At 43.5% G+C, this 22,533-nt stretch overlaps 1 protein-coding gene across 1 annotated transcript in view; it reads right to left on the bottom strand.

Annotated features, from left to right (window-relative positions):
* LOC139260322 (collagen alpha-1(IX) chain-like) overlaps window positions 1-22,533 on the bottom strand; it is a 194,166-nt gene that overhangs the window by 96,033 nt on the left and 75,600 nt on the right. The window contains exons 12-14 of the mRNA XM_070876799.1: window positions 8,298-8,333; window positions 5,853-5,876; window positions 814-867 (exon numbers count right to left, since the gene is read on the bottom strand). Coding sequence (XP_070732900.1) covers window positions 814-867; window positions 5,853-5,876; window positions 8,298-8,333 — 114 coding nt within the window. The remainder of the gene's footprint in view (window positions 1-813; window positions 868-5,852; window positions 5,877-8,297; window positions 8,334-22,533) is intronic.

Genomic DNA, 22,533 nt, shown 5'->3' with positions numbered 1-22,533 from the left:
AGCAAGGTTATTAAAGGTTATGTAACCAAGGCAGGCAAATGAGTTAAGGTACAGATCAGCCATGATCTAATTGAATCGCGGAACAGACTCAAAAGGTTGAATGGCATATTCCTGCTGCTGTGTTCCAATGGCACCACTAGTATATGTGAATGCTTGATTAACCTCAATTACATCCAAGTAATTGATTTTTCCTCCGAAGCAGCTCAATCAACAGGGAAGCCATTGCAGTGTTGTAGCATCTGCTACAAGGAAACCTGCAGCTACCATGCAGCAAAGGACTGTCATGTCCAGTAAGAGTAGCAAGCAGCCATGAACTTGAACTTGGCAGCGCACCCTTGCTACGACGTTGCGCTTTTGAGATGGTGCTGTGCAGTGGCACAGAAGGCTATCCTCTTCGCAATCACCTCAGGCAGCACCATCTCCAAGGTCAGGTGCTCCGTCACTGGTATACAGCCTCATACCTGCACCTTGGGTTTGCTCTCCTTCAGTTTCTTCTTAATCCTCTGCCATTCCCATCTTGCCAAAGGCTGAAAATGGGTTTTCAGATGCCTTTTGAGGCTTTCAGAGTGTCCTCACATTGTGACACTCCCTTTAAATTGTCGCCATCTTTTAAATTTAACTTACGAAACTTTCTGCTCCTATTACTAGTTTGCTCCATACATCAGTTGGATCTACACTTACAACATATGATAATGAGCTGAACCTGGTAAACTGAGCATGAACGGTCCATTATCCCTTCAATCTGTCTAAACCCGGTAAATAACGCCAATATTGAAAAATCTAATCATGAATTCTTTGAAGTTATCTGCTTACAGGCTTCCCTGGAAGTCCTGGGTCCCCAGGGAGTCCATTTTCGCCAGGTGATCCCTGAAAAATAGCAAGATAGCAGACAATGAGAACACAGCCAATAAGGAGCATTTCATGAATTCCCTCAAATGGTTTCGAAAGATCTGTAAAGCAAATGGTATTGATTAGTTTACTGGCCTTTTCCCATTCCATGGTTTCTTATGCTTTTATAAATTTCTGTCAGAAAATCATGGGGCCGGGCAATCACGTAATATTCAGATTCAACTGTTTCATCTCCCGTGAAACCATATGACATAGGTAGTCTAAGATTGGACAAGGACAGTGCCAGTTTGGAGATAATAGCTGCAGTTGACACAATGCCACAGAATTTAATCCATATGTTATTCTCATAATTTTAAAGCCTACGTTAAACTCAGCTTACTTGCTGGTGCCCAGCTGCAGATTTAAATGTGCGAAGCCCACACAATCTGGATCCTGTGGTTTCTGCTGAAAGCTGGAGTATCACTATGCAAATACAGACATTGTGGGGGTAGTTTTCAAAAAACTCGCCAGGCAGGAAACAGGTGGGTTATACCTCGCCTGGAGCCAATGAAGAGTAAAATAGTGCTGAGTGTATTCATCTGATCAGAACCCACCCAACAAGTTAGGTTAAAATGGCTCCCTATAAGTCTGTTGATGTAGTTACGATGTACCAGTGCTGGGACTAGCGTTCATTGGGTGCTGGACACCTTATACCCAAAAGAGCTGACTCCACATCATAATTGTTATGTATGAAGAAAGAGTCTGACTGGATACTGTGAGCTCAAAGTAAAGTGTGACCTTAGTCTTTTATTTCAGGTCTCCAGAGTGTCTCTCCAGCCTGTGAGACCTCCTTAAGTACCTGTGCTCCCAAGGGATTGTGGGATCCCTTGGAACTCCAGGGGATGAGCCCTCTGGTGGCAGTACAAGGTATACACAAGTTTACAGATATAACAATAATGTGATTCATTTAATGAATTTGTATGCTCTGGAAACACTACAGAGGGTCAGAGGCAGGAATGTCAGATGCCATCAGCCAATGAAGGCCTGCTGGATTCCCATGAAATGGCAACATTTTTGTGCGTCCCAAATGTGGTAGAGACTTGGGGCTGAATTTTCCGGGGTGGTAGCGGGCACAATTGGTTGCGGGTTGGGTGGGAAAGTTGTTTTTTTTCACAGCAGGTCGGGAACCACGCCTGTCAACCTGAGGCGCGAGTTCCATGGCCATTGCTCCAGCTGATTACTTGACAGATGGAAAACAACCAAAATAAAAATATGTTGATTACGTCAGCTAACAGATTGATGGAAACATGAAAAGCTACTGGTAAATGTTAATTCAGAAATTCTTGAAGGGATGCGAGTGCTGAAGATTCCCCTACTACCCTGGATGGTGAGGGAAATACATTTTTCCTCGGCCATTCTTGGTTGTTGCCTTCCAACTCAACAGTACTCACAGTGAATTGATCTGCACTATAAAAATAACATATACCATTTTAATAAATGTGTTGTTTCTAGTCAGCTTTTTCTCACAGTAAACTGTGATTGTCCAGTTAGACATTAAATTAAGTCACCAACCGCAACAATTTCATTCTCGTCACTCATTCCACTGGTTCAATTTGCTTTCAGTCCCTGAATATGACTAATTTAAGTTTTCAGTCTGAGACTTAAGAGTGAATTTCTGTGGAGGTTCTCTCACTTGTCCATTGTTAACTTCAACAGAAGAGCTGCAGAAATCCCAGAAACACAGTGTAAGCACCACTTACACTGTTAGGGATTCTGCAGCTCTTCTGCTGAACTTGCATAAGATTGTAAATTCACCCCTTTACAATTACATTTAAAATCTGCTTAATTTTATGTCTAACCTATCACACACATCTTTTATTTGTACCAGTTACTGATACAAAAGTCGATAGATTTATGACTAAAGCATCAATAACTTACCAATTAAGATGCTTTTTAAATGATGTTCTTGAACATATTTGTAGGTGGAATCATATTACTTAATGATGTTTAAATATTTCTTTGTCTCTCATATATAACTTTTATTATATTATTGTACAGTAAAGATTCAACAACCATTATGTTAGATTAAACTTAAAATTTAATGTGGCCACAGTCCCTTTTGAGGATTCCGGCTTAAAATGCGTCATGAATGATGTCACCAGACCCGCTCCATCTAATTGGACCGGGTAATGCGCTGGACTGACTTAATAGGCCCCATTAAGGCAAGTTCATTTTCTACAGTGGGATGGAGCCAGCAGTGAGGTCGCGACCTGCCACTGACACCGGACCCGCCAAGGTAAGGAAAATTCCAGCCTTAGGTCCACATGTATGTATTTGGTCATAGAAATCCAGGAAAATGGGGACCAGTAAGAAAGAGTGGTCCTATAAGGAAAGGGCCAGCCTGAATCAGAATTTAACTTTTTTGAGGCAATCTTCACCTTCAGTGCCCATTGGGAATGATACTCAGGGGCTCCACTTCCATTAACTGCTTTTTTTCTGGGGTCATAACGAGTCTTGTGCACAGTCTCTGAACATGGCAGTGTTTTGGGCTCACAATGGGGATGTAGAGAGCATTGAGCACATGGTAGACTTTAAGCCCCCACATCCAATAATATAGTATCATTATGCATCTGCCATCGCATTATCGAGAACATGCACTCTTAACTTCAAAAGACAGTATAACGTTGACAGTGCCAGTGAGGAACATATTTAACATACCTTGGGGATAATTTTAACTTTGGGCGAAGGTGTAAAATGGTTGATATTGAATTAGCCATCTGATTGTGCCTTCAATGGAAAGGAATATCAAATGTCTTGTATAATGGCAAGTAGTTTGATGTAGCCCAATTTACACCATCGACTAAAGTTTAAATTATCTTCTTGTTTGCACCAAAACTCGAGTGTAAAATGGGCAAAAACCTGTTAAAATACCCACCTTTTATTAGAATACAGTCCTTCCAAACCAACCAATTTACATATGCCAACAAAACACATGTAACAGCCAATGCTCCATATATGTGAAAAAAAGGAATAGCATAAAGCCTAGCAGAAAAGACACTCCTTTATTACACGTCTATCATTATAGCAAAAATACTTCATAGTTTCACTGGTGAAAACTATGGAGCTGCAATTGGACGCTCCCACCCTATTTTGTTTGTTTTTACCGCCGTGGTGGTTGAGGTCGTCTCTTGAGCGACATTCCGCTCTTTGTTTTTTTTCACTTGGATCCGGAAGTCGCTCTTAATCGAGGCGGAAACACGGTGGTGGCAACACCTGAGAAGTGGAAGTTGGGGGTGGGGGATGCGGAGTAGCCACCGCGATGACATCACTTAACGGGGAAAGCCTTTGCGATTTTAAAACTTTAGCCACCAGGGAGGGTTTCAGCCGGGCCAGTGGCCTAGCACTCAAGAGGGGGTGCTAGGCTGCCTGTTGGCGACCCGGCCAAACCCGGGGACATAATTGTCGGGTCGACATGGCAGTCGGCCGACAAAATAAATCATGGCCGTACTGCCATTGCAGAAGGCCTCACTCTCGCTGGACCGCCGGGGAAAAGCTTGTATTGGCACTGCTGGGCGGGCCGAAGATTTTCATGGCGGGATTGCGCTGTCGGGGGCGTACATCGGCGGTGTGCACTGTGATGACGCACTTAATATGGATCAGCAGCAGCGGAGCAGTGGTTGGGGGGTGATGGGGGATTGGGGCATCCCTGGGTTAACACGTGAGCAGAATTTTGATAATGCACTTCGCTTTCCGGTGTTAAGAGGCCTTAATGGAAGGGGTAATTTCAGCTCCTATAAGTACAGGTACAGAAAATCAAGCAGGTGAACTTTATTGCACAGTAATTACAAGAGAATTATTACATAATTATTCTGTTGTATAACAACTTCCTACGTGGGATTTGGCATTATATCCGTTGAAACGATTAACAATATATAGATAAGCAAAAATATAAACTATAGAAAGTTTAGTTTTGGCTTTAAGTCAATTATCACAGAGGCTTCTCCCAGTCTGTCCAAGTTATAACGACCGAGTGAGAGAAGCCCCAAGGAAATTCACCCTCATCAGGTGATGAAAGGGATGAGGGGAACTAAATTTACAAGTACAACTTGAAGGGGAATTTTTTAGGTATACGAGTACGTTGTATTTATTTAGAAAAGTTGAATTCTTAATTTGTAAATGTGGAATGATCTTTTTCCCTTCCTTGATCTTCTGATCCTCCCGAGGATGAGGTCGTAACAAGCTAACCATCAACACTTTAGTCATTTCACCTCTGGCCTTTCCGCTCTGGTTTCCAAGTTCCAAATAAACCATCTTGTACGCTCTTCTTCATCCCTGCATCTTCACTATGTTGAAAACATATTTCACTAAGTTATTCTTTAGCAAAATCTCAAAACTCGATCTGCTTACCTCCTTCAGTCTTCACTTACTCCAACAACCCACTGCTTCTAAACTGATCTTGATCTCATCTGACCAGTACTGTTTAAGTTATCTTCTTTTTAAACTTTGGTGATGATCCACACTATGTGGCCTTAGTTTCTCAATAAAAAATTACCTAACTGAATCATAGGTACAAGTAATGTCACTCTATTACAATAACTCCAATTTCTGAATTTCTGAAGAAGATGATATTTTTCTTCCTTGCATGAAGAATGATTCCACAATCCCATTTTCCCACTACAATGAAAGGAAGCATGGATGGTGATAGCAGCTGGAACTTTCTCCCTTACAGCATTGTTGAAGTACCAACATCACACGGACTGCAGCTGTTCAAGAAGTTGGCTCACCACCATCTTCTCAAGGGCAATTAGGGATGGGCAATAAATTCAGGCCTTTCCAGCAACGCCCACATCCCGTGAACGAATATTAAAAAAAAGGCTACATACTGAAGCTCCAATTCTCCCAACCAGCCCCAGTTGCTTGTGGTCCCCTCCTGGTAGTTTGCGATCACAGACTCGCTCCTTAAACTTTATGCAAATCACATCAAGAATTACAGTTAATCCCATGTAAAGATCTTATTTACTTACTGGGATTCCAATTTTCATTGGTCCCTGTTGAAAGACAAAAAGAGAAGCTCTTGTTAAACATAACTCAATTATATCACATAAAGTATTGTTTTTTTTAACCAATGCTGGGTGTTTTACATCTGAATGCCAATCAGATTGTCGGAAATATTTGAACTTCATCCAGCTATACAGATTTCTGAATGTATTGCCATGTCTATTGACTTTTTTTGATGTAGTCAAGTAATTATATTCAGACAAGAACATAAGAACATAAGAACATAAGAATTAGGAACAGGAGTAGGCCATCTAGCCCCTCAAGCCTGCTCCGCCATTCAACAAGATCATGGCTGATCTGGCCGTGGACTCAGCTCCACTTACCCGCCCGCTCCCCATAACCCTTAATTCCCTTATTGGTTAAAAAATCTATCTATCTGTGACTTGAATACATTCAATGAGCTAGTCTCAACTGCTTCCTTGGGCAGAGAATTCCACAGATTCACAACCCTCTGGGAGAAGAAATTCCTTCTCAACTCGGTTTTAAATTGGCTCCCCCGTATTTTGAGGCTGTGCCCCCCTAGTTCTAGTCTCCCCAGCCAGTGGAAACAACCTCTCTGCCTCTATCTTGTCTATCCCTTTCATTATTTTAAATGTTTCTATAAGATCACCCCTCATCCTTCTGAACTCCAACGAGTAAAGACCCAGTCTACTCAATCTATCATCATAAGGTAACCCCCTCATCTCCGTAATCAGCCTAGTGAATCATCTCTGTACCCCCTCCAAAGCCAGTATATCCTTCCTTAAGTAAGGCGACCAAAACTGCATGCAGTACTCCAGGTGCGGCCTCAGCAATACCCTATACAGTTGCAGAAGGACCTCCCTGCTTTTGTATTCCATCCCTCTCGCAATGAAGGCCAACATTCCATTCGCCTTCCTGATTACCTGCTGCACCTGCAAACTAACTTTTTGGGATTCATGCACAAGGACCCCCAGGTCCCTCTGCACTGCAGCATGTTGTAATTTCTCCCCATTCAAATAGTATTCCCTTTTTTTGTTTTTTTTCCCAAGGTGAATGACCTCACACTTTCCAACATTGTATTCCATCTGCCAAACCTTAGCCCATTCGCTTAACCTATCTAAATCTCTTTGCAGCCTCTCTGTGTCCTCTACACAACCCGCTTTCCCTCTAATCTTTGTGTCATCTGCAAATTTTGTTACACTACACTCTGCCCCCTCTTCCAGGTCATCTATGTATATTGTAAACAGTTGTGGTCCCAGCACCGATCCCTGTGGCACACCACTAACCACCGAACTTCACAGCATAAGTTGTTGCTAGGGTAAGAACAGTAAGCCAAAAGAATGGGAAGCATAAATGTGAAACGGGAGATTCCAAGAAGAATTTACTACACACAATTACATCAGCACATATCAAGAAGAAGCTATTTGGAGAATACTGAAAACAAACAGTGGGTTTATCAACATACAGCTTCTGACTCCTTCATGTAAGAAAAATGTTTGGCTACTGTATTCAATAGCTGGTACACATATTTGGGAAATGAACTGTGACATAATGGAGTCTATCTAACTTGTCCTTCACTAGATACCTACTGAGTCAATAAACAAGTTGCATGCTTATCCAAGTTAGCCAACTAAAGAACCAAAGTCAGTGATATAACTACACAACCACACCTGGCCTCTGTTGTTACACCCTGAGCTTTCATGGTGAGGAAGGAGATTAACAAAGTTGATCCAGCTATATTGTTCACTATGATAAAGGGTTAAAATGCCAAGATTTAAGAAATTGGGAGGTTAAGGAAAGAAGAAAAGTTAGACTGGTAACAGAATTATGGATTAAGATACCAGGGAAGGCCATTCAAGTAAACAGTTCAGACTCAAATATTTCAGTGCTCGCTGGCAGACGTCCCATCAGCGATCCTCTGTTGACTTCAGCTCTTTCAAGACCCTCTTTAAAACCCAACACTTTGACAAAGCTTTTGGCACCCCACCTAATGTCTCTATGTTTGGCCCAATGTGCATTTTTGTTTAACATTGCCTCTGTAAAGCACCTCGAGATGCTAACAATGCTAACTTGGGATACAAGTTGCTATTGTGAAAAGAAATTCAGGGATATGTTATGATGCAGGTCAATGGGGCAGGTATATTGGGCCCAATGACCCTTTTCTGTTCTTAAAACTGTTTGTGTTCTTATCGTGCAAATAGTACAGCTCACAGACCTGTTTAAGTCCAAACTCTGGCCAGCAACAGCTTTAAAAGTAGTTTGGCAGAATCCAAAATGACATGGTATTTGTTTTTGCTTCAGTATTAATTAGTCAAGTCAGTCGCAGATCATTAGCCTTCAGTCACATCATCATTGGTTTAATCTCCGACGCTTAAGCCCCCAGCAGTATACAGGCTAAATAACCTCGAAAATGTTCAATATGGAATAGCATTTCAAAGGTTAATACTTACTGGTGGACCTTCTGGACCAGGCATGCCAGGGGGGCCCTTCAAAATAAAGAGATTATTGGAAAAAATATTACATTAGAATATTACAGATCACATTTATGCAAATCTCATTAGTTTATGCAATAAAGGAATTTCTGTTTCTTATATTTCCTCTGGCAGACATAGGATAAGTGAACCACTCTTGTTACTGCTAATATTATTCTTGAAAGAGCAACCTAACGTGATTCACTATATTTTCTCTCCTTTTTTCTTAGAGGCCCTTCACTGTGTCACTGCAATGTGTCAGGATCTCTTTGCATATAAGCTAACTGTCTGTGTTTTACATACTCTCTACATGCTAACATTTGTAGACAAAAATCAGCTCCACTCTTAGCCTCTTATCACAAATCTGCTCTGGAACTCTTGTTGCTGCACTCATTTTGCTCCAAACTCTCATGAGATCAGAAGTTTCCACTTCAGCATGCAATAGCATTCAAAATCAGAGCAGCAACTACAGAAGGTGCTGTGGAGGGAATTCAAGGACAGTGCCTGGGAGGGAGAGAGGGGAAAGTATCACTGGTGAGGAAGAAGGAGAAAATAAAGTTTGAGGGTAGCACTGGTAGGGAGGGAAGAGAGAAGGAAGGCATGTTGATGGGGAGGGTGAGAAAAGGAAGCGTAAGTGATGCTGAATGAGGAGGGGGGAGCGGGGGGGGCGGGGGGGAATGAAGAAAGCCTGAGAGTGGCACTTGTGAGGGAAGGAGAGGGGGAAGATTGAGAGTAGCAGCAGTGAAGGACAGCAAGAGCATGAAGTCTGAAAGTAGCACTTGTTGCTTGGAGGGACAAGAGGGAACCTGAGTGCAGTGTTGCAAAGGTTTGTGCCAGTGTGAACTGGATGGGGCTAGGAAAGTGCAAGCATAAATTGGAAGAAAGATTGCTAGAATGAACTGAAGAGTGTCTTAATGAACTCAGGAATGCTGGAGGAGGAAAGGCCCTTTGTGGACATGGAGAAAAGCACTGTTGGAGATAGTCCTTGTAAACTGAACTGGAGGAGGAGAGAGTCATGATCTGGGGCTGTTGGAAGGAGAGAGTGTTTAATAATGACGAGAATACATTGTTTTTAATGTAAAGCTTCAACATTTTCCAAGAAAAGCATGGCTCCTATCCTCCCAGGGCTTGGAAGAACTAAGTACAATATTAAATTTGCTGCCTATAGCCCTGGGATTAAAACCATTGGGATTAAAACCATCATGTGCTATTCAATAATACATTTATTTTAAAATAAATTTAACTAAAACTTTTTTCTGTCAGTAAAATATTATCCACTTGAAGACATTTCCAAATGGCAAAGAAAGTGGTTTTCAACTTAGCAACTTCTCCTTCATTTTCAGATTTAAAAAAAGCACAATTCCCATTATAGAATCTAAAATGCAGGAAAATGCATCAAATTATGCACAAAAATAACTTAACATTTTAAGAGGGGGTGGGGGAAATTCCAAAATTTTGTATTCAACACTTGTATTCCTCTTCAGATTTCCAGATATTTATTTTCTTGTCCCTCTAAACGTGGAGAAATGTTGGGCATACCTAGAGCTTAAGTTAGCAGCCCATGTCCCATTGCATCTAGGCGCCATAGAAATGCAAGTCTCTTTATCTCCCCTTTCTGTTTCCCTTAATATTACCTCTTTCCACACATATATTTAGGCCAGTTGCAGAACTGTCAACTTTTCTGGGCCTCGGTCATCTTTTTAAAGCTGTTGGCCAGCTTTTGTTAGTTTTCTAGGTTTGCATTTATGCTTTTCCAGTACAAATGTCACACTATTAATGTTTTGATGATCACATAAATCGAGTGGGCATTAGGTGGGAAATCCAGGGGTTTCTTCATGGTGCTAAGCTGGGGGGGGGGAGGTGGGGGGATTCCCAGGAGAGGACCACAGAGGGAGCACTTTTGTACAGTCAGGAGGATCCTTCAATAGAAAAGCAGTCATTTTCCTTTTTTTGGAAAACTTGCAGCAGTCCCTTTAAGGACCATTGGTTTTTAACATTCAATGCTGTTCAGAGGAAGATGAACATAAGAACATAAGAACATAAGAATTAGGAACAGGAGTAGGCCATCTAGCCCCTCGAGCCTGCTCCGTCATTCAACAGTGCATCACAGTGCTGTTACTGTGCCAAGATCTTTTAATGATCATTGAATCTGACAAGATCATGGCTGATCTGGCCGTGGACTCAGCTGTTTAATGTGTCTTAGACTATTTTAATGTGTCCTAGACTATTTTAATGAGGATCCTGTCTGCTTTAAATGGGAGTGTTGGCCGTATAAATCGAGGCCAACTGGAATATTGCATCAAGCAAGCCTCGGGTGTGAAATCGGCACTTTTTAAGATTGTCAACCTGCTACCTGCTACTCACACTGAAAAGTAGGCAAAGTAAAATTGTCCCATACCTGTTTAATGTGTTCTGCAAACATTCTGACTATGCGGTAAATTATTATGTGAAGTGTTGTTATGACGTTGGTGATATGTGAGGACACGTAACTAATGAGATAGGTATTTACTTTTCGCAAGAACAGTAAGAATTAACCTCGACTTTGCCCAACAAATGCTTCAAAATGGTCAGATTCAATGATCATTAAAAGATCTTGGCGCAGTAACAGCACTGTGATGCACTGTTGGATGGTTCCTAAATACCGGAACCGTAGAAACATCATACCAAGGAAGTGCACTGATGTATATCGTAGGGCGTATGGTTAGATAGATATTGTGGAATTTTAGCAAGTAACAAGATCGCTATCTAAAGTGCACAATTAATTCTCCCTTGCCCCCATCCCCGCCACCCCCCCCACAAAAGATAACAGCTGTCGCTTTACTAAACAGTATTACATACCCTTGAAAATCCAAATACGATATCTAATGGCTGTTCTATTCCAAATGTCTGTTAGTTCAACAATATGTTTAATTAAAGCCAAACGTAGTTAGCTACCACATTTCAGTGTTGCGTGTGTCCTTAGGGTGCAGCAGAAAATGGTCTTATGCTGTCAATTAGCAGCAAATACACATGGGAATGTTTTGCTGTAATCTTTACCATTCACCCTGGCAATGATTCATAAATTTCTATTGTTAGAAGCAGAAATAGCTCGCTCTATTCAAACTATTGTAAAGGTCAGCCTGTCTAATGGGGCGACCTTCATTATTACCTGAAAGGCAAGATTACAGTATAATGAAGAAAATAATGGCGAAAGCTTTAACATTTGAATAATTGAAAGGTGACTCATTACTTTGATATAAATGTCTCTCGTATTGGTTATTGGCTTATCTTTCTGATAAGTTTTCTTTCTCAGTTTAAAAAATATTACTCTATTTGTTCACCCACTTTTTTCTCCTCCTGGTTTGACAAAGCCATATTCCAGGGGAGGGGTAAGAGCAGGCAGCTGACCCTCTGCCAGATTATGGGTATTGGGGTGATATAGTAATTTGAAGCACCAATGCACAACACCATTTAATGGTTCAATTCAGACATGAATCCCACTTTGCCCCTTCCTACTGAGTTTCTGATCTCAGCTATGCTGCTGTGAAGAGGTGTGATTGAAGGCCAATCACCTCCTCATGGGAGTGGAAGTGATAAACTCAGAGGGAGAGTCATCATCTTGTTTCATACCTCCTTGTGGCCAGTAAAGAACAACGTTAGAAGAAGTTTGGGAGCAAGAACTAAATAGCCTGATGAAAATTATAGGGAGAATAAAAAGATCCAACAGGGATTTTCAGCAGACCTTTTAAATTTCACTGGATGACCACGGGAATCACAGAGCTCGGGAATCACGTTTGTCAACCTGAGGCGGCAGCTCAGTGGCCATTGAGCGAGGTCATTAATGCAGAGCATGGAAATCCCCCAAAATACTCCCACATGACACCTGCTTACTTGACTATGGGAAAGGCTCTTGCTAACTCCATTTTGAGCATAGATTTAGGTGTCTACAGTTTGCAAGTCTTTTCAGCAACCTTGGAAGCCACTCTCACTACATCGCTTGTAACTATCACACCACTGATAGATTACCCCTCTGATCTCCACTTGACCTTCCATCTATTACATCGGCATGGATGCTGCTTAGACTGTTTCACCTTGGTCCTCTGAATCAGACCAGGATGAGCCCCAACACCAGCAGCAGCAGCAACACCACCAACAATCTTTTCCTCAACAACCTGATGCTCCACTGGACAGAGGGCATCAGTGCAGGGCTGCACTGTGCCAGAGGCAATACCCCCAATACAGGGTATATAGGAAGAGCATGAGCTTCCTCAGCATAACTGAGCAGCTGTGCCAAAGTAGGCTCAGGCTATCACGCCAGATTGTCGCAGACATTTGCAGCTTCTCCTGCAAGGAGGACAAGAAAAGTTTGAGTGGGAGTGATGGCATGAGTGTAACGCATGTGTGGGTTAGATATGTAGTAGGTAACTATGAGGAAGTGGGGTGCCAATGCCAAAGTGCCAATGCCAAATGGCCTCCTTGTGTGGTGTTACTTGGTATGATTGCATTAGGATGAGGGTGAATATGAGGGGTGGTTAGTCAAAGGGGGATGTGAGTGTGTACATTGAGAGAGTACGATACATGGACATGCAAGGTACGTTGGTGTGAGTAATGATGTGCAGGAGCAGGGTTGGGAAGGCAGAGTGATGGGGATGTGGTGATAGGCATAGCAGGATGAAGGTGAGTGTGGCTTTGCACTCACCTTTCCTGATCTTATCAGATCATTGAAGCTCTTCCAGCATTGCACCCAGGTCTGCCTCACCACATCCCTGCTGTTCGCCTCCTCAGCTATTTGGAGCCAGGCTCTTTTTGTCTCTTGTGGAGGTCTCTTCTGCCCACCAGCAGTGAAGAGGACCTCCTTGCATGCTCAGACTCCCTCCATAAGAATATGTAGGGAGTCATTGGAAAACTGGGTTGCAGAGCTTTGTCTTTGCGGAGTCATGATTTGAAGTGTGAGCAGTAAGAAGATCCTGCAATATCCTCCCTGCACACACCTAGATGAACGTTTAAAGGTGATGTGGCTAAGGCTGCTTTAAATATCCCTGCTGGAAAAGAGTCATGGATGACATCATCAGACCCATTCCATTTAATAGGGCCTGGAAATGCACATGTTTGCCTTAATAAGGGCCATTAACTGAAAGTTGCTCTGAGGTGCAGGATCATTGTAACAACGTAGTTCCGACCCGTCACGCACCTAACCAAACTCAGTAAGGAAAATTACGGCCTTTGCAAAACTTTGTAACAAATCTGCTTCCCATCAGTTCATGGTCACCTGTACTGGTTGTCTGGAACCATAGAGGTTGATGTAATAGAACTCCCCTTATGGATTACTGCTCCCCTTGTGGATTACTGCTCCACTACTGCAACTACTGATGTAAATACAATAAAAGGGTCATGAGGCAAATTCACATGATGACAGTTTTCTGTTAAGTGCCATCTTGTGTGTGTCAGACAAGCTATGTTGATGGATATGGCCGACCAATGCTCCTGAGAATTTTGTGCCATTTCCAGTCGTCAGACAACTGAGGTGAATTGCCTGCAGGTTAAAAGTACAAGGCAATTGGGCCCCAAGGCCTCAGTGACTGGCCAAGCTAACAGTACATTGAAGTCGTGCTATCGGTGCCTGGGACAACACATTGCTCAAAGCTGTCCATATGTGAAGGCAGAGTGTTTCTACTGCAAGAAAACTGGGCATCTTGCGAAGATATGCCGACTGAAGAGTAAACCGATGTTCAATGCTAGAAGTAGAAATCGCCCGAGACTAAATAGCATTGAAGAGAAGCAATAGAATGAGGAGGTTCTGGAGATACACGTCATCAGGAGCACGAGGGTATCTAACAGCGATTCGCGAAGTATCGTCATCCAAGTAGATGTTGCAGGAACTAGGATATCCATGGAAATCAACACCGGTGCATCCATGAATGCAGTACCGGAATCGCCATATCTCGACAAGTTACATGATTTTTCACTGGAGAAATCAAAGATAGAGTTGTGAGGCTACTCAGAAGAGAAAATCTCTTTTGTAGGACGTATCACCATACTGGTGAAATATAAGGATTAGTTTCAGAGCTTGCCTTTCATAATAGTAGCAGGATACAAGCCTGCCTTGATAGGTAGAAATTGGTTGGGATCACTGAAGCTGGATTGAAATGAGATTTTTCGTGTGGAAACAAAATATGACATTGAATACAGACTATCAGCTGATCACAGTAATGCTGATGCTATGTCTAGGTTGCCATCCCCATCACAAGTTACACCCAATAGGGAAGAAGTTTTATTTTCATACCTTGATGAATTGCCATTCACAGCTGAAGAAATTGGTAGAGCAACCAAATATGATCCAGTTATGTCAAAGGTGTATGATTACATAGCAAATGGTTGACTAAACCAGGTATCAGAGTAAGGTATTCATCCATACGTCATTCATAGGAATGAATTGCCAGTGGATAAAGATTGTGGGGTGCAATAGTAGTTATTCCAAATAAATTCGGATATCTTCAGGACCAGCACCTGGGAATGTGCTTGACCAAGAGTTTTGCACGCAGTTACTTATGGTGGCCAGGTTTAGATAAAGAGATAGTGTACATCATTAGTCAGCGTACAACATGTCAATCGGTAAGCAAGAAACCACCATCAGTACCATTACAGCCATGGAAATGGCTTCCCAGGGTGTGGCACAGCGATTTTGCTGAGCTAGGAGGACAACAATTGTTCACTGTGATTAATTGTCATTCGAAGTGGGTAGAGGTGTTTCCAATGCGGAAAGTAACAACAATTAAAACACTAGACAACTTGCAAAGATTGTTTTCTTCATATGGCCTCCCAGAAGAAATTGTGTCTGATAATGGACCACAATTTTGTTCAGAAGAATTTTCACAGTTCATGACCAGAATCGGTGTGAAACATACCAAAGTATCACCCTGCTTCAAATGGTGCAGCAGAGCACATAGTACAAATTGTAAAACATGCCCTCATCAAGCAAATGTTGGATCCAAATCCAAGGAAACGGCAGTTGTCGTTGGACCACAAACTAGCAAATATTCTAATTACTTATCGTAATACTTGTCATACAACTACTGATAGAACACCAGCAGAGTTGTTTCTCAAACGACAGCCATGAACCAAGTTCTCATTGTTAAAGCCAAACTTGACACAATCAGCAGGAGAAACAATTAAGTTAGAAAGAGAATCATGATAGAGTAGAGTAAGAGAAAGAAGTGTGAAATTGAATTAGGTTACAGTGAAGAACCTTCACCGTAAATGTGAAAGTGGTTACCAGGAAGAGTAGTGAAGATATATGGCCCTCGTTCATATTTGGTCAAAATGTTTGATCATGGAAAGATTAGGTTTGTTCATATTGATCATATTTTACCTAAGATGTGGAAGGAGTTGAAAGTTGAAATGATTCGAGTACCTCTGATGAGTCACATAGTTTTGTTCCAAGTAGAGACCCAGTAGCAAATCCTATATCAGTTGTACTATAAACAAGTCCAAGAGAAGGTCAAAATTTAAATCTGTGTCCAAGTCAGGCAGACAAACAGTCTAAAGTTGTAGAGAGTCTAAATGTAGATCAAGGGTTGCCCTTGGAGAAAAACTCTCTTCAGGCTCCATTTATATTGATCTCCGTTTTCAATATCTATCCAATTTTCGATTTAAGGATGCAATGGTTTCTGACTCGACCACTGTCTATGACAAAGCTCCACCAGCACATTGCGTAAAAAAATGTCCATCAACCTCTCTTAGTGACAATGTTAAATTGATGATCCAATGTCATTGATTGCCCAACCATAGGAAATAGCCTTTTCCTTTCATCTCATTGAAACCATCATAATTATAAAAATGGGTATTAAGTCCCTTCTTAGCCTTCTCTAATCCAGTGGAAATAATCCCATTATCTCAAATCCCTCCACATAACTAGTTTCCCATCCTGTTAACACCCTGAAGAATCTACACTGTATGCTTTCTACGGCTTTAATTTCCTATTGGAATGCACAAAACTATATTAGCATGTTAATCATTCTTATGTAGACTTGTCAATTGGAACTTTGGTGTTTAAGAATCAATGGCTGAGTAGGAGATGTACTACTTGGTCAACAACACAGAGGTCGAAATCGGCGAGGAGTGGAGGTTGGAATCGGGGAGGAGTGGAGGTCGGAATCAGTGTGGAGTGGAGGTCAGAAGTGATGAGAGTGGAGGTTGGAAGTGGCAAGGAGCGGAGGTCTGGAATGATGAGGAGTAGAGGTTGCAAACGACGAGGAGCGGAGGTTGGAAGCAGCAAGGAGCGTAGGTCGGAATCAGGGAGGAGCGGAGGTCGAAAGCAGCATGGAGTGGAGGTGGGAAGCAATGAGGAGCAGAGGTTGGAAGCAACGAGGAGCAGAGGTTGGAAGCAACGAGGAGCAGAGTTCAGGACCGACGAGGAGCAGAGGTCGGGACCGGTGAGGTCCAGAGGTCGGGACAGGCGAGGTCCAGAAGTTTCGATGGGTGAGGTCCGGAGATCGGAAGCGGAGAGGAGAGGAGGGTCGAGCCACAGAGGAACGGATAAGTTGGAGCCCAGAGGTGGAGCAGCGTGGACAAGACCAAGGGAAGGCGCAGCATGGGCCAATAGCGAGGCTGTGAGGGCGGTGAGGTTCACATTGTGTACTATGAATTCGACATAGAGAGCGGTCTTGTGGGAATGAGGAAGGAAGGAGGACAGTAGAAGTATGTTTGAGTTTGTGTGTATGTATTGGCACATGCGGCGGAGCCTGGTCTCCAGTCGTCTTGGAATTCCTTGCCACTGGACCAAGACATTGCTCTGTCAAGTCCATGGGGTGGCTGATGTGCAATGACCACCCAATGTTAAAAAAATTCACGTACAGGCATCTTCCACTGTTTAAAATGAATTAATCAGTCACCTGAGTACTCGTTTTTAGTGTGGAAGCAAGTCATCCTCGACCCCGAGGGACTGTCTATGATGATGATGAATTACTACCTAGTATGGTGGTACATCTCCTGACAAACATATCAGATATGTTCCAGACATATTAGTGCTATAGGCTGATCACAGCTGTGGTAGTGTCATAACTGGCCTCAGTGCCCTTGGATTAAGGGAGGTTAAACAAAGCCATAATCCTCACTCCTGATCATTATTCAATGTTGGGCTAATGGAAGTCCATATCATAGGCAGTTCCTCAGAATCGAGGAAGACTTGCTTCCACTTTTAAAATGAGTTCTTAGATGGCTGAACAGTCCAATACGTGAACCACAGTCTCTGTCACAGGTGGGATAGTCAGTCATTGAGGGAAGGCGTGGGTGGGACTGGTTTGCCGCATGGTCTTTAAGCTGCCTGCGCTTGATTTCTGCATGCTCTCGGCGATGAGACTCGAGGTGCTCAGCGTCCTCCCGGATGCACTTTCTCCACTTTGGGCAGTCTTTAGCTAGCGACTCCCAGGTGTCAGTGAGGGTGTTGCACTTTATCAGGGAGGTTTTGAGGATGTCCTTGTAACGTTTCTGCTGCCCACCTTTGGCTCGTGTGCCGTGCTTGCTTTGGGAGTCTCATAAGAACATAAGAAATAGGAGCAGGAGTAGGCCATACTCCGCCATTCAATAAGATCATGGCTGATCTGATCATGGACTCAGCTTCACTTTCCTGCTCGCTCCCCATAACCCCTTATCCCCTTATCGATTAAGAAACCGTCTATTTCTGTCTTAAATTTATTCAATGTCCCAGCTTCCACAGCTATGTGAGGCAGCGAATTACACAGATTCACAACCCTCTGAGAGAAGAAATTTCTTCTCATCTCTGTTTTAAATGGGTGACTCCTTATTCTAAGATTGTGCCCTCTAGTTTGAGTCTCCCCCATCAGTGAAAACATCCTCTCTGTATCCACCCTGTCAAGCCCCCTCATAACCTTATACGTTTCGATAAGATCACCTCTCAGTCTTCTGAATTCCAATGAGTAGAGGCCCAACCTACTCAACCTTTCCTCATAAGTCAACCCCGTCATCCCCGGAATCAACCTAGTGAACCTTCTCTGAACTGCCTCCAAAGCAAGTATATCCTTTCGTAAATATGGAAACCAAAACTGCACGCAGTATTCCAGGTGTGGCCTCACCAATACCTTATATAGCTGTAGTAAGACTTCCCTATTTTTATACTCCATCCCCTTTGCAATAAAGGCTAAGATACCATTGGCCTTCCTGATCACTTGCTGTACCTCCATACTATCCTTTTGTGTTTCATGCACATGTACCCCCAGGTCCCGCTGTGCTGCGGCACTTTGCAATCTATCTCCATTTAAATAATAACTTGCTCTTTGATTTTTTTCTGCCAAAGTGCATGACCTCACACTTTCCAACATTATACTCCATCTGACAAATTTTTGCCCACTCACTTAGCCTGTCCATGTCCTCCTCACTCATTGCTTTTCCTCCCATCTTTGCATTGTCAGCAAACTTGGCTACGTTAAACTCAGTCCCTTCTTCCAAGTCGTTTTTATAGATTGTAAATAGTTGGGGTTCCAGCACTGATCCCTGCGGCACCCCACTAGTTACTGGTTGCCAACCAGTGTCTGGCATGCGAACTATGTGGCCTGCCCAGCGGAGCTGATCAAGTGTGGTCAGTGCTTCAATGCTGGGGATATTGGCCTGGTCGAGGACGCTAATGTTGGTGCGTCTGTCCTCCCAGGTGATTTGTTGGATCTTGCGAAGACATCATTGGTGGTATTTCTCCGGTGACTTGAGGTGTCTACTGTACATGGTCCATGTCTCTGAGCCATACAGGAGGGCAGGTATTACTATAGCCCTGTCGACCATGAGCTTGGTGGCAGTTTTTAGGGCCTGGTCTTCAAACATTTTTTTCCTCAGGTGGTCGAAGGCTGCGCTGGCGCACTGGAGGCGGTGTTGAATCTCATTGTCAATGCCTGCTCTAGTTGATAAGAGGCTCCCGAGGTATGGGAAGTGGTCCACATTGTCCAGGGCCGTGCAGTGGATCTTGATGACTGGGGGGCAGTGCTGTGTGGCAAGGACACGCTGGTGGAGGACCTTTGTCTAACGGATATTCAGCGTAAAGCCCATGCTTTCGTACACCTCAGTAAATACGTCGACTATGTCCTTGAATTCAGGCTCTGTATGTGCACAGACGCAGGCGTCGTCCACGTACTGTAGCTCGATGACAGAGGTTGTGGTGGTCTTGGACCTGGCCTGGAGATGGCAAAGGTTGAACAGGTTCCCACTGGTTCTGCAGTTTAGTTCCACTCCAGTGGGGAACTTGTTGACTGTGAGGTGGAGCATGGCAGCGAGGAAGATTGAGAAGAGGGTTGGGGCGATGGCGCAGCCCTGTTTGACCCCGGTCTGGACGTGGATTGGGTCTGTGATGGATCCGTTGGTAAGGATCATGGCCTGCATGTCATCATGGAGCAGGCGGAGGATAGTAACGAACTTTTGAGGGCATCCAAAACAGAGGAGAACGCTCCATAGACCCTCGCAGTTGACACTGTCAAAGGCCTTTGTAAGGTCGAAGAAGGCCATGTATAAGGGCTGGTGCTGTTCTCTACATATTTCCTGCAACTAGAGGGAGGAGAGCATGCCGGGAGATCTCAGAGATGCAGTGATCGTAACCATCTTTAAAAAAGGGGACAAGTCCGACTGTGGCAACTATAAAGGAATCTCCCTGCTATCAGCCACTGGGAAAGCCATCTCTAGAGTTCTCCTCAACCGTCTTCTCCCTGTGGCCGAGGAGCTTCTCCTGGAGTCACAGCGCGGATTTCGTCCCCTTCAGGGCACAACGGACATGAAAGTCCATATGCATGGATGTCAGATGAGGAAAGGGTCAGGCTTAATGATGATACCACTCCTCCGTCATGGCCAAATGACCTCCTGACACTCATTGTCTCGGCTCAGGTATGAAAAATTGCCAATTGGGCAATGTTGTTGGAATCTAACCAAGGCATGAGCCAGTGTCTTCAGAAGATGAGAGAAAAGGTAATAAGACTGGGTAAAGAGTGAAAACAAGTTTTTTTAAACTTGAGATAAATTTTCTGCTTCAGCGTTCCAGGCACTTGCATAGACTGTGTTCAAGAAATCACACATCTCCAGACCATGATTTTCCATCCATTAAAATTGACAGCCTGCTCTCTGTCTACACTCTGTCTACACCTGGCTCCAAAGTAAAGAATCCCCCACTGTCTTTAATACTTAAGGAATATGAAGTGCCTTGGTATGTTCAGCCACATTAAAGGTGCTTTGTGGCTGTAAGTTGTTGCTGTAGTATTTCTCGATCCAAATAACATCATTCCAGTTTCCTGGATTTATTGAACATTAAAACGTTACAGGAACTTATTTTTGCTAAAGTTAATAGATAACAGACAAATATATATTTTGAAAACTGAGATGAATTCTCAATGTATTTGAGATAGCTGGGCCAGCTTCCCAAAATCAAAACCTGAGAATTTCCTTGGGATGCTTGCAAATAAACAATTTGTGACTCTCCCAGCGTGAGTTTAGGAGCAGCATGAAGATCATCAGATTCCTCATTAAAAAAAGTGCAGTTCAGCATCTGGTAAAACAGCAAATGTTGCAGTATGCTGCTGTAATTGTTAATTAGCTCAGCTTCTGGGCACTTTCAGCAAGATGAAAGAGAAGAATTTTCATTAGCTCCCCTGCCGAGATTATCAATGATACATCAGGCTGCCGAGTTGGTGGTGCAGAATCACCTCCCCCCACCACCCAATAGGTCAGGATAATGAAACTTCTTTGTATCTGTGCGTTGACTTATATTGTGCATGAAGGAATGGGAAAGTTTACAATTTTTAAATGTCTCGTTTATTGCTGAGACCCCTCGGGTGATGTGCAGCAGAAAGCTATCAGTGGGTCAGCTGATGCAATGCTGCATGGAGATCCACCTCAGCAAGAGAAAAAGTGGTTCTCAAGGCACAGGATAGTTCACCTGGCTATCATCAAGCATGGGATGACATTGATCAATCCTTGGAATCACTTGTGCTTACTGCTTCCTGACTAAAAATGAGTGTGCTAATAAGCATCACAGCAATGAGAGAAGGAACAGATGGTACGCAGATGTTATGGCTTCAATGTGGAATTCCCAGACAGGCTTAGTTACTGCAACATTCAGGAGCAGTTTACAATAACAGCTCCTCTGCCACATTGTATCAATGTGTTTTTCATTCGTTTTTTTTCATCTGAATAATATTGAGTAAAATGATTGCCAGCGCTGATCAATAGTACTAGCATCATTAGCTGTACCAGCACGATCTCTTCTACTTCAGACCCTGCAGACCATGTCCCATATTTACCCAATTTTCTGTCTTTCCTTTTGGAAGTAGGTGGCTTATATTGGGTGAGCAGCTCCAATACTGAGATAGGCAAAGCCTCGACCAGGCCAAAATCCCCAGCATCGAAGCACTGACCACACTCATTGGGCGTGCCACATTGTTCGCATGCCCGACACAAGACTCCCAAAGCAAGCGATCCACTTGGAACTCCTACACGGCAAGTGAGCCCCAGGTGGGCAGAGGAAATGTTTCAAAGACACCCTCGAAGCCTCCTTGATAAAATGCAACCTCCCCACCGACATCTGGGAGTCCCTGGCCAAGGATCGCCATAAGTGGAGGAAGAGCATCCGGGAGGGTGCTGAGCACCTCGAGTCTCATCGCCGAGAGCATGCAGAAAGCAAGCGCAGGCAGCGGAAGGAGCGTGCGGCAAACCAGACGCCCCACCCACTCTTTCCTTCAATGACTGTCTGTCCCAACTGTGACAGAGACTGTAATTCCTGTATTGGACTGTCCAGTCATCTAAAAACTCACTTTTAGAGTGGAAGCAAGTCTTCCTCGATTTCGAGGGACTACCTATGATGATGATGATGATGATGATGATATCACCTGGACCTAACTACAAGAATCGCAGAGCTCACAGCGGCTCTCCCCTTTAAGTGAAGAGGAGAGATGTGGTGACGCGCCAACATGATGACTGGCAGCGGCGGACACTCTACCCACCCCAGATTGAAGGACACTCTGCACCCATTTCCGCCATGGTGGAAAAAAAAGACAAAAGTCTGAATTTCGCGCAAGAGGCCACTGTGTCCATTGCGGCAGTGAAAACAGTTGAAACACGGTAAGTGCGCCCCGTTTCCAGCGGAGGTGAAATAGTCGCACCTCATATCAAATGTAGAGCTGAAGTTCAGACATCTAGGGATCAAACTCAAAAATTAACCATCCCTTCAAGAGGTACTGTGGAAATCCAAGAT

Source organism: Pristiophorus japonicus, chromosome 1 (assembly GCF_044704955.1).
Source record: "Pristiophorus japonicus isolate sPriJap1 chromosome 1, sPriJap1.hap1, whole genome shotgun sequence".
NCBI lineage: Eukaryota > Metazoa > Chordata > Chondrichthyes > Pristiophoridae > Pristiophorus > Pristiophorus japonicus.
Note: the sequence above shows the minus strand (reverse complement) of the source record. Positions and strands in the feature narration are given on the sequence as shown.